The 11655-nt window shown below is 59.0% G+C and overlaps 1 protein-coding gene across 1 annotated transcript; it reads left to right on the forward strand.

Annotated features, from left to right (window-relative positions):
• The first annotated feature begins 437 nt into the window (after nucleotides 1–437).
• On the forward strand, nucleotides 438–10303 carry LOC142825591 (uncharacterized). Its single transcript, XM_075917502.1, has 8 exons — nucleotides 438–2080; nucleotides 2226–2261; nucleotides 4740–4802; nucleotides 6415–6525; nucleotides 6973–7000; nucleotides 7169–7200; nucleotides 7479–7516; nucleotides 7790–10303. The coding sequence occupies exons 1-8, from the start codon at nucleotides 2050–2052 to the stop codon at nucleotides 8051–8053; spliced, it is 603 nt and encodes a 200-aa protein (XP_075773617.1). The 5' UTR covers nucleotides 438–2049; the 3' UTR covers nucleotides 8054–10303.
• Nucleotides 10304–11655: the final 1352 nt, after the last annotated feature.

The raw sequence follows: 11655 nt of genomic DNA on the forward strand, positions 1-11655 counted from the left end.
GGGGACTGGACTCGATGACCTCTCAAGGTCCCTTCCAGTCCTAGTATTCTATGATTCTATGAAAAGAGTCTTAGTTAATTTCTGGGTAAATATCTGGATTTATTTTGGTGGGCAGGAGGAAAAGTGTTCAGTAGATTCCGGCTTTGAACTTCATTCATCAATGTGGTTTCCTGTAGAAGTGAAACAGAGCTCGAAACAGAATGCCCCCTCTGGGTCTACAGAAAAGAAATTGGAGCGGGTCCGGAGAAGAGCATCAAACAGGATGAAAGGCCTAGAAAACAGGAGCTTTGGAGGTGACTGAAAGAATCGAACTTGTTTAGTTTGGAAAGGAGAAGACAGAGAGGGGACATGATCACGGTTTTCAAATACTTAAAAGGGTGTGACAAGGAGGAGGGAGAAAAATTGTTCTAGACCTTTGTTGAAAAGACGAGAAGCAAGGGGCTTAAATTGCAGCCAGGGAGGTTGAGGCTGGACATTAGGAAAAGCTTCCCTCCTGTCAGGGTGGTTCAACACTGGAATCAATTGCAGAGGGAGGTGTGGAAACTCCGTCCCTGGAGATATTGAAGAGCAGGTTGGACAGATGATGGGGATGATCTAGCTGGTGCTTGGTCCTGCCGCAAGGGCAGGGGACTGGACTCGATGACCTCTCGAGGTCCCTGCCGGTAACAGGGTTCTATGAGTCTATGCACTGTCTGTCTGTCTGGTCAAGAACTCCTCCTACACAATAAGAGCTGAGACCACCACATTGGGCAGGCAGCCTCCCCTTAACAAACTTAAAGCAAAGTCAGGGGCTGGTTGTGCCAGGACAGTGGGAGGTGCCTGGAATGGGACAGAGGTTTCTCATAAGACCACAGAGAAAAGAGACAGAATCACCCGGCAGCTGAAAGGGGCTGGCTGGGGGCGCCCGACCCCTGTCTGGGACTGTCCCAGCCCTGAACCTCCTCACCCCAGGCTCCTTTTTGGAAGGGTGGGGGCACTGTAGCCCCCATTTGTGCAGGGACATCGCTGGCTGTTCTCCTTTGTCAGGGCGCGAGGGGAAAGTGCCCGGTTTCCTGCATTCCTCACTCTCGCTGGAGGCGCAGGGAGACAGATGAACCTGCACCTGCCCCAGTTGGGGGAAATGCCTCCCTACCCCGGCTGTGCTTTCTGGAGCTGTGGCGGCCATGGAGAGGAGCGTCTCACCCAGCCCAAGCGGCTGTGGGGAGAGAGGGTCTGGCGTTGCCTTCTCCCCCCGGGGCAGCCTGCACCCCTGAGGTCTGGACATTTCCACTGTCTGCCCCACACAACACAAATTACTCCTTTGGACCTGGTCTGTTCAATTCACACCCTGGGAAAAGACCCTTAGAACCAGGGGTTACAGTGTAAAGCCGCCATCCCCACTCAGGGATGGCGCAAGGGGCCGCAGACCCAGGTGTTCCCGATCGTGTCCCCTCCTTGCATGGTACCAGGGCTCCTGTCACACATGGGCAGCTTTTCAGGCTGGGAGGGACGGCAGCAGAGTGAAATCCTCCAGAACCAGGAAACGCCACAGTGATCGATTCCCAAACACCCTTAACTCTGCCCCTCGTTCACATGCCAACCTTTACTTGCTGGATCACCTATTAATTTTTCCTGCATGGGTCACCAGACACTTGAACCCGGATGGTAAGAAAAGCTGCGGAGAGGGAGGGACATCTGAATGGAGATCGTGATTCGTGGAAGGGGGAAGAACACGGCCTGAGGTCTCCTGGCTCCCAGCCTGGGATACTTTCCTCATGCTGGCAGGGTGCATTGGAGGGTGTCGTGGCCTCTCCCCCACAGAAACACACACAAGATGGAGCTGCAGGAGGCCTGGCCAGGCTGACGGTCCCAAGGTTTGTGCAGAGACTTCTGCTTATTGCGACTGCCCTAGATGTCTCCTGCAGATTAGGGTGAGAAGGACACAGGAAGAGACGAGACATCGTCACCTTCCTGTCGCTGCAGCCACCAGCTGAGCGCCATATTCGGGGCTGGGTGCAGCTGGGCACCGGGCGTTGGTGGCAGAGCGGAGGGGCCCCTCACCGCCCCACCATGGCGTCTGCTCTCACCATCCTCTTCCTCGGTGAGTATCGGGGACAGCCAGAGCGTGGGCCCATGTGCCGGGTGGATCTGAGACCAGGGCGTGTGCCCATGGGGGGAAGGGGAGCTGAGATCTGTGGGATCCACTTACTCTGGGATCTGGCCCCTAACGACCCGTCTCTTTCCAGGCTGCTGGCTGGCCGGGCAGAGCGGGGTGCCGGGAGGTGAGTATCTGTGGGGCGCGGGGCACCTAGGAGAATTTCCCCAGGGAAGACCAGAGACCTGGGCTCCCTCCCACGGCCAGAGGCTGAGACCCCGCCCGGCTCAGTACAGGGATGGGCACCACGGCGGGAGAATTTACCTGCACCCAAACCCCTCCCGCCAGGAAACACCGAGTCAGGCCCCCAGCGCCCCACCACTTCCTCAAAGGGCCCGAACATGGGGCAGGAACCTGCAGGGTAGATTCTAATTCGCCCCCTGGCTGCCGTGGGGGCAGGGCTGGAGGGACCCTGGGGAGCTAGAGGAGTCAGGGGCTGGAAATCTCCTTTCCCCTCCTCATCTATCACCCCAGCTGTGGCCGCGGGGTCGGGTCTGCACCCAGGTCCGGGCGAGGGGGAACCTGCTGGTCCCAAACGGGCAGAGGGGGAAGCAGGCGGCCGTGGTTTGTGTCACCCCCACTTAATGCCGGTTTGTTTGTGCATCCAGAGGGGCTGTACCCCAAACCCTCCATCTCCGCCAGCCCCAGGGGGTGATCCCCGTGGGGGGACACGTCACCATCCGGTGCTGCACTGAGCACCAGGCCGGGACGTGGCCCTCTCCAAGGATGGCGATGGGCCCTGTACAAATCACAAAGACCCTGCTGGCTCCGCAGCTCAATACCCCACCCCCAGCCAGGGACGACACACAACATGTTGGCATCTGAGGCAGGGAGCTCAAATGACGCCCCCCTAGGCCCTGTTTTCTCCTGCCTGTTGTCTCCTGCGTCCCCTTCGTCCAGCCCAGCACTCCCCCATCTCCGTGCACGGAGAGCAGAGAGAATACACATGCACCAGCAGCCGACACAATTTTCCACACTCGGGGTCCTAGTGGGGCCCCCCACAGCCTGGCACCTCAGGCAGCCGCCTCAGTTCGCCTCATGGCAAGGCCGGCGCTGTCCCGGCAGGACGACGGGGGCAGCTACACCTGTCGTTACAGCAACCGAACAGGCGGGATCTCGGCGCCCAGCGCCCCTGTGCAGATCAGGGTAGCAGGTCTGGGGCCTTTCCCAGCCCCACCCCCCTCCAGCCAGTCCCAGGCTCCCAGCAGGTGCCCAGCCCCAAACCCTCCATCTCCGCTAGCTCCGGGGGGGTGATCCCCGTGGGGGGACACGTCACCATCCGGCGCTGGACTGAGCACCAGGCCGGGACGTTGCCCTCTCCAAGGATGGGGATGGGCCCTGTACAAATCACAAAGACCCTGCTGGCTCCGCAGCTCAATTCCCCACCCCCAGCCAGGGACGACACACAACAGGTTGGCACCAGAGGCGGGGAGCTCAAATGATGCCTCCCCAGGCTCATGGCAAGGCCGGCGCTGTCCTGACAGGGTGACGGGGGCAGCTACACCTGCCATTATAGCAACCGAACAGGCGGCATCTCGGCGCCCAGCGCCCCTGTGCAGATCAGGGTAGCAGGTCTGGGGCCTTTCCCAGCCCCACCCCCAGCAGGTGCCCAGCCCCTGACCTTTGGGTGAGGGGAGATCTTGGCCCCTGGAGGTGGCTGGGGGCCGGGGGGCAGATCTCCGGTGGTTCTGGGGATCCCAGGGCAGACCCTGCCCCTGCCCCGTCGCTGACACTCCAGGCTGGGGCCGGGCGCGGTTGCCAGGCCGGGGTCTGTCTCATGCCCCTCAAAGCAGAGCCCAGCTCCCCCGAACTGCCCACCTCCCTGCGCCCCAATGGGAGAAGTTGCCCTGGGGGAGCTGTGAGCGCCCGGTGCGGGGGGCAGCGCCGGGGGCTGCAGTGTGTCCTGGACCGGGGGGGGGGGGCCAGGCATGCGGCGGGGGGGCGGGGACTCAGCTGGGTGGAATTTCCCACCCCCAGAGCGAGCGGGGCCGGCAGAGGCAGCTCCACCTGCTACTGTCACCCACTGGGAGCCGCACCCGGTGGGAGCCCAGCGACCCTGGAGTGGGGGAGGGGAAGGCAGGTGAGGGGCCTGGCGCGACCTCTGACCTCCCAGCCCCTCGTCCAGCGGGTCCTGTGTGTGGGAGGGCGTCTCTGCACCAACGTGTCAATCATGGGCGGGTGTAGGGGAAGAAAGCCAGACCAAGCCCTGCCCCTTCTGCCTGAGGCCCCGCCCCTGGAGCCAAGCCCCGCCCACGCTAACCGGATCCCTCCTGGCCATCGGGAGGGGCGGGGCTGCTGAGCTGTAGCCCCACCCCCATCACTCCCCGGCGAGGGGGCGGGTACCAACTTGGGAAGGCTCCGCCTCCCCTTGCCTGCATTGCCCCCGCCCTGCGGATGCTCAGAGCCAGGCTCTGCCCTGCACCCAGGGACCAGCCGGGGGGAGCCCAGAGCTGAATTCACCCCCCACCCTGCTGGACACCGAAGCCGAAACAAACGCCGGGTCCTGGGGCGAGCGGCTCAGTCGCTGTGTCAGCCCCTCCCCCAACCCCCTTCCGAGTGCGGGGCCCCGTCCTGCCCCCACCCAATGCTCATTTCAATCCCGCAGAGGAAACCGACCGAAATGGGGACAAGCACCCGGATCCCCCCATGCCGCCGCCGCAGGGAGAAGGTGAGCGGGAGAAATGGAGCAATTCACCCCCGGGCACAGGGCTCCCGCTCAGACGCCCTCGGGGCCATTCGGGCCTTTGGAGGGGGCCGGTCCCTGCACAGAACCGACGGGCTCAGCTCTTCTGTCTGGGGGGTGGGACAGACCCTGGGGACGCCTGGCCGAGGGGCAGTGGGGATGTGGGGCCCCGGGAGCGCAGGGCGGTGGCTGGACGGGAGCACGTCTGGGGAGGGACGGACAGACGGACTCAGACCGTGTCTGCGTGAGACCTGGGCCCCAAATGCCGAATCCCGTGTGGTTCCCGACCCCCCTGGGGAGCTCAGAGCCAGTCTGGGCTGGGGGAATTAGCGCCCGGGTGGGACCCAGCCCGTGGGGCAGCCAAGCTCCCCTGAGCTCTGTGGGGACGGGGGGCTCCTCCCCGCAGTAGGGACACCGCGCCCAGACCGGCCCGCAGGGACTCAGGGGGGAGTGGCCCCCGGCTGGGCAGGGACCGTCTGTGTGTCGGCTCAGCCCGGGGAGGAGCCGCCAGTGTCAGGGGTACCCTGGCTAAGTAGCCACAGACACGAGGGCTGCAGCTTTCTCTCCCCCACCCTCACATTGCCCCACAGACGCTGGTTCTAGTCCTTCAGAGGGGGCCAACCTCTGGAGACTACAGCAGCCCCGACCCAGCCAGGTACCAGGGCTGGGGGCAGGAAATCCCCTGGAACCCCTAGAAACAGATTCATGCTGCACGTTGAGCCGCTCCCTGCGGGAGCCATGAACAGTTGCTGGGTGGGACGGGGGCAGATCCCACCCCCGTCCAGCAAACGCCCTGTCTGGGCTGAGACCAGCCAGGACTAGTTTCATATGCCAAGGAGGGGGGGAATGTTACTGGAGAGGTGCTGGGCAGGTCCCAAGAGAGGTTCCCCCAGCACAACCCCTGCCTGTGTGCCCCCCAGACTAGGGTGGTGAGCTGCAAATGGGTCACACAGAGACAGATATGTGGGGCACAGCTCAGGGCATACCCCCCTAGGAGAAGGGGCAGGGGATGGAGAGCCGGGCATAACCGTTCCGTGTATCCCATCTGTCTGCCTGACTCTGCCTGGGGGAAGGGCTGAGAAGCAGGGATCGCCTCCACGGGGGCCAGCCCAGGAGGGTATTAACCTTACGAACTTCCAACCCAGAGAGACATGGAGTTAACACTTGAACCTGCCATTCACAGCGACATGTTCACTCTGGAACCTAGTGATGGCCAGTGGAAAGACAGCGCTGTTATGTCTTCCACTACTGATTCTTCTGCAGGGCGCAGTTCTCCCAACAATCCCTTCCCCATTGCTATCCCCCCTCTCCAGTGATCCTTGTGCCAAATTCTCAGGACAGTGGCAGGACCCAGGGGTCCAGGTTATGGGATCTGGGCCCAGTTGGCTTCAGAGAGCATCTGTGGTACCTCCCCCTCCCACCTCTTTACCCCCAGGACAGCCCCCTGCCATTGGCAGTGAACATCCCAACCACTCCTACCCAGAATCCCCTCTGATCCTTGCCCCTGCACCAGCCCCATTACAGTGGGTCCTGGACGGGGCAGGGATGGGGCAGCAGGTGATGAACCAGCTGCTCACGGCCTCCTGTTGCTTCCTAGGTGGATCGGAATCAGATCTGAACAGCGCCATCATAGCTGGGGTGATCGTGGGAGCCGCCGGCCTCCTCCTCCTCCTGCTCCTCCTCCTCTGCCGCAGATGCACCCGAGCCCGTGAGTGTCCCAGCAAGGGAAGGGTTAAATTCGCAGCTAAGCAGGGCTGGGAAGGGGTAGGGCTTGGAGGGGAGACAGGCCAGGAACTCAGGGGTGGGGCAGGGGGCTCAGCAGGGGGCGCTGTCCCCTGGCTCTCAGCGCTGGTCCCATGCCCCCCGGGCAGCACTAGGGGGCACTGTGCTGAACAGTGTGGGGCGGGGGGCTCCGTAGCGGGGGCGGGGTGTCTGTGGGAGGGGCTGAGGGGGTCGGTATGGGGCACAGGGGTCTGTAGGGGGCGCTATGCAGCACGGGGCAGGGCTCAGACTGTCTCTCAGCAGCGAGAGGGATGGGGGCTCCCCTGACAGAGTGGGGGGGGCTCCTATCCCAGCTGCCCTGTGGGGCGGAGGGGCAGGGCTGGCACAGGGACCCGGGTCGACTCGTGGACAATTCTGCTTTGTGTCTCTACAGGGAAGGGACCAGCATCGAGGCAGAGCAGGTGAGACCCCAGTTCTACCCTCCCCCCCCATCTACCTGCCTCAGGACTCCTGGCTTCTCTTCCTGGCTCTGGGAGGAGTGGGGCCTAGTGGTTAGAGCCGGGGGGTTGGGGCTGGGAGCCAGGGCTCCTGGACTCTGTTACAGTCTCTCTCTTGCTCTCTTCCTGCAGGGAATTGGAGGCTGCAACTGCAACTACAGTGTGTACGTTCGACAAGAGGGGGTGTCTATGGGGCAGAGAGGAGAGTGGAGGGGCAGAGTGTCCCCTGGGGGCATGTTGATGTGGGATGCAGCCCTGGCTCGTTCTGCACGTTTGAGGGTGACCCTGCCTTGCTTCGTGCCTCAGTTTCCCCATGGGGCTAGTGACCCAGCCCCACCCTGGTGTGCTGGGAGCAGGCAGGCTAGTTTGTGAAGGGCTCACATGGGGCTGCAGGGCTGGATCTTGGCCCGTCTCCTTACCAGGGGGTGTCTCTGTTCCACAGATGCCCTCGTGGGCCAGGGAAAGCAGCAGGATGTCCCGGTAAGTGCCCCCCCTCACAAGCCCTGACAGCAAGTCAGAGCCTGGCCCAGCCCCCCCAAACTCACCCTGAGCCCCCCCAATCCTCCCAAAGCTCTGTGTGTGTCTGAGCTTTGCAGGGGCCAGCGGGACTGCGTGGGGGCAGGTGCCAAGGGGGGAAGGGGGATTCCCTGATCTCTGCCGTGGGGCTCTGGGTGTCAGATCTGGGTGGTTGTGTGTGTGTGTGTGTGTGTGTGCGCTGCTGTTGGCACACATGGTGACTCTCTCCCCTCCTAGCCCCAGGAGCCCGACCCCGGCGCCGAGGGACTCACCTACACTGAGCTGGATCGCCAGGCGCTGCAGGCCAAGCAGGAGGCCCCGGCCCCTGCCCCCGAGCCCGTCCTGTACGCCACCGTCAGCAGGAGTCAGGGGGCCCCACCGCCACCCCCCTCACCTGAACCTGGGCGAGTCACCGAGACAACGGGGCAGGGAGCGCGGCCCCCAGGGAGTGACACAGCGACCCCCCCAGGAGAACAGGCTCAGCTTACGGTCTCTGCATAAAGCCCCAGAAGTTGGTGCCGCCCCACCCAGCTGCACAGACCCACACCCTCGCCCTTGGACACATGCTTCAGCTTCCATCCCACGGGCACTCGCCCTGGTCTCAGACCCCACCCATGGGCACACGCCCTGGTCTCAGACCCCCCCATGGGCACACGCCCTGGTCTCAGATCCCCCCCCATGGGCACATGCCCTGGCTGTCTGCAATACCCACCGATGAAGAGGATGGTGAAAGGAGATCCCAAAATGGGGCAGTGAGGGGCGCCACCAGCACCCTGGGTCCCAGCCCCACCCAGTCCCAGAGAAGGAGCTGAGCTGGTGTTTTCAGCTACAGGAAGCCGACCCTATTTCATCTCTTCCTGCCTCCATCCCGCCTTGTCGCTAATCTGCAGGCAAAATCTTGTGTCGTCAAAACCGAGGAAAGCCTGAAACTGTCAGCCTGGCCCAGGGCCTTGCAACTCCAGCTTGGCCTTGTCTTGGTGGAGAGGGAGGGGGGTCTCCTTCGTCCTGGGGAGGGTGCACCAGGCTGGGGGCTCAGAGACCACTGGGTCAGATATTCAGGCTTTGACTGACCATTATTTCCATGAGGATTTTCCTTCTTTCCTTCCTTGATTCAGGCGGCTGGTGACTTATGTAAATAAAATTAATCCGTGATCGTGTAATTAAGGAAGGTGTCATAAGGCATGTGAATGAGGGGGCAGAGTTAAGAGTGACTGGGAGACAGTAAGTGGCATTTCCTAGTTTTGGAGGCTTTGATTCTTCTCCATGAAGATTCCCCTCCCCCTTTCTTTCTTTTTTTCTTTCTCTCTAGATTCAAGTGGCTGGTGACTCATGTAAATACAATGACTCTGCAGTTAAACTAAGGTGTCAGGAGGCATGTTAGTGTGGGGCAGAGTTAAGGGTGTTTGGGAAACAGGAAGTGGGATTTCCTAGTTTGGAGGGTTTCAGCTGCCCGTGTGCGGCACGAGCCTTGGCCCAATGCAATAAGGAACTCCTGGGTTTGCTGCCCCTTGTGCCGCAGCAGAGGGGGGATGGCGGCTTTACCCTGTAATGCCTGGTTCTAAGGGTCTTTTCTCAGCCTGGGAATTAAATCAGGCAGGTCCAAAAGAAAACAGGAGCAGGAGAAATTCCATCCTGTGCCCCCCACAGAGGTTACTATCTGGGAGAGACTCAGACACCATCCCATGCCCCCCACAGAGGCCCTTCCCTCTACCACCCCCAGAGCTGCCAATGGGTGTGTGGCCAGGCCTCTAGAGAGGGGAGTGACGCAGGCTGTGTTGGTGCAGCCACTGGCTAGTGGGCAGAAGGAAGCTGGGGGTTAGGGAGGTTTGACTCTGTCATAACCCAGAGTGCTGGCCTGCTGGCTAAGGGGTTAACCCTCCCTAGCCAGGTGAGTGGTCGGCCAGTAGAGATGCAGGTAGGAATTTCAAACTGGGACAAAGGAATTTTAGATTTCCCACCTTTGGCTCTGGGCAGCTGTCTCTCTAGATCAGTGGTTCACAAACTTTTTGGCATCACGCCCCCCCTTTTTGATTTTTGAAAAACCCTCACACCCCCGCCCCCAATAGCAGCAAAACTTGTTGAGCAAAAAAAAAAGGGACTGAAAGACTTGATGGGGGTAGGAGGCTGGGTCGCTTCACGCCTCCCCTGGAATTTCTTCACCCTCCCCAGGGGGTACACACCCCCAGTTTCGGAACCCATGCTCTAGATACTGAGGGAGACAGAAGACATGTCTCTCGCCAAGAAAAGACTTTTCACCATCTGTAAGTTGGGCAAACTCCAGGTAAATCCATCAGGTTTTATTGTTTTCTGGTTTGGGAATTTGGATCTGATGTCTGTGCTGTTAGAAATGGGTTTTTTATTCTCCCTTCTGTAACTAAGCCCTGAGCCCATGGGAATTCCCCATGAGTTTATTAATTTGTGACTCTGACCATCCAGTCACGTTAGTTATGCTTGCAACGGTAGGATTGTTTTGGTAATAAAAGTTCTTTCTTTTTTATTATCCTGGTTTGGGCTCATTTCTGTGCCCTGGAAAATCTGTCTGTGGGTATCTGCAGGCCTCTGACGAGGGGGCAGCTACCACAGACTGCAGTTGGTATTTTCTCTTTTCTTTCTCAAGCTCTTTGGGGAAAAGAGCTTGGGGTGTCCTGGGGTTGGTTTCAAGTGTCCACCCCGTTTGTGGGTTCAAAAGCACTTGATGGTGGCAGTGGATTTTTGTCCCTAAAATCTAGGTTTTTAGGATATAGGGGGGAAGTTTTATACCAGAGCCAGGAAAGATCAGGTTTGGGGTACTTTTGCAGCCCCCACTTCTGCATTCATTGCGCCAGAGTGGGGATTAGCCTCAACAGACTGAGTTCAAGTTCAAGAAATACATAATAGAATTTTTTATTAATGTGCCTGCAAAAGGGAAGTCAAAGAAGATTTCACCTTCCAACATTATTGTAACGTAGTGGAGGTGGGCTGTCTCCTCTATAACCCAGTGTGCTATGGGGGTGTCTTGCTGGTTGCTGGGCTTGGGTAGTGGGTGACCTCCACTGGCGGCTATTTGTAGCACGGCCCAACAGGACAGCAGATGAGTCACTAGGCAAGGGGCTCCCAACCTGTCCGACAGGTCGCCTCCCAGGGAGAGAGACAAAGGGAGGAAGGTAGAGCCCAACCCTTGTCTGGGGGGCAGGGCTGGCGGAGAGTCAGTTTCTGTCTGGCATCATGGAGGAAGCAGCCTAAGCAAGGGGCTGGGATTTAGGGGCCCAGTCTCCCCCGTCTCAAGGGGGGCTGAGGCAACCTAGGCCTGGCCCTGGAACCAGATTACATCTGTGCTGTGCTGTATCCTGGAGAAGCAATAAACTCCCTCTAGTCTACTGGCTGGTGGAGTCTGTTCGTGCCTCTATGGGGGTACAGGAGTCAGGGAAACCCCAACGCGCCGTCACAATTATTCATTTTATAGAATAATTCCCATACCTAGAACATTTGAATCAGAAACTCCTACAGGTTCCATTACTCTTTTCAGTAACTCATTGGAATGATTTCGTGGTTTGGAACAGTAAACATTTTCTTTGTACTCAACTGATAGTTAAAGCGGCGACTTGATTTTAATTTTGTTAGCAACTATTTCTTACGACCTCTGCTCATAATGGTCATGACTTTTTCCCCAATGAAACCCACAAATAATCATTTAAACCTTTCACCCAGCATATTTTGGTGTAAAAAGTAACGCATTCTGCTACTTTACGTTGCAGAAATGTTTATGCAAAATTGGGTATCTGGGTAATCGCGACGTGTGACTTTATTTTGCACAAACAAACCTGCAAACAAGCAAACTCTTCAAAATCTAAAGGAGCTAGTTTCATGAGCTTTCACAGGTAAAACCCACTTCCGCAGATGAGCCTCTGCAGGAAGTGGCTTTTGCCCACAAACACTCACGAAGCTAGGGATATTTTTGTTAGTCTCTAAGGATGTGTCTACACGGCATGCTTAGCTCGAAATAACTTGCTAGCCCGAAATTCCCATTAACCCTCATGGAATGAGGGCGGATGTCGGAATAAGCCGCCCATTATTTCAAAATCGATTTCGAATTCTGCTTCAATAGAGGCGGAAAAGCTATTCTG

The sequence above is a fragment of the Pelodiscus sinensis genome, unplaced genomic scaffold (genome assembly GCF_049634645.1).
Source record: "Pelodiscus sinensis isolate JC-2024 unplaced genomic scaffold, ASM4963464v1 ctg86, whole genome shotgun sequence".
NCBI lineage: Eukaryota > Metazoa > Chordata > Testudines > Trionychidae > Pelodiscus > Pelodiscus sinensis.

Bases quoted from the DNA above. Each gene is read 5' to 3' on its own strand.
- LOC142825591 (XM_075917502.1), top strand. From the start codon at position 2,050: ATGGCGTCTGCTCTCACCATCCTCTTCCTCG. The intron at 2,081-2,225 runs GTGAGTATCGGG...GTCTCTTTCCAG, and splicing joins TCTCACCATCCTCTTCCTCG to GCTGCTGGCTGGCCGGGCAG. The intron at 7,201-7,478 runs GTACGTTCGACA...TCTGTTCCACAG, and splicing joins TGCAACTGCAACTACAGTGT to ATGCCCTCGTGGGCCAGGGA.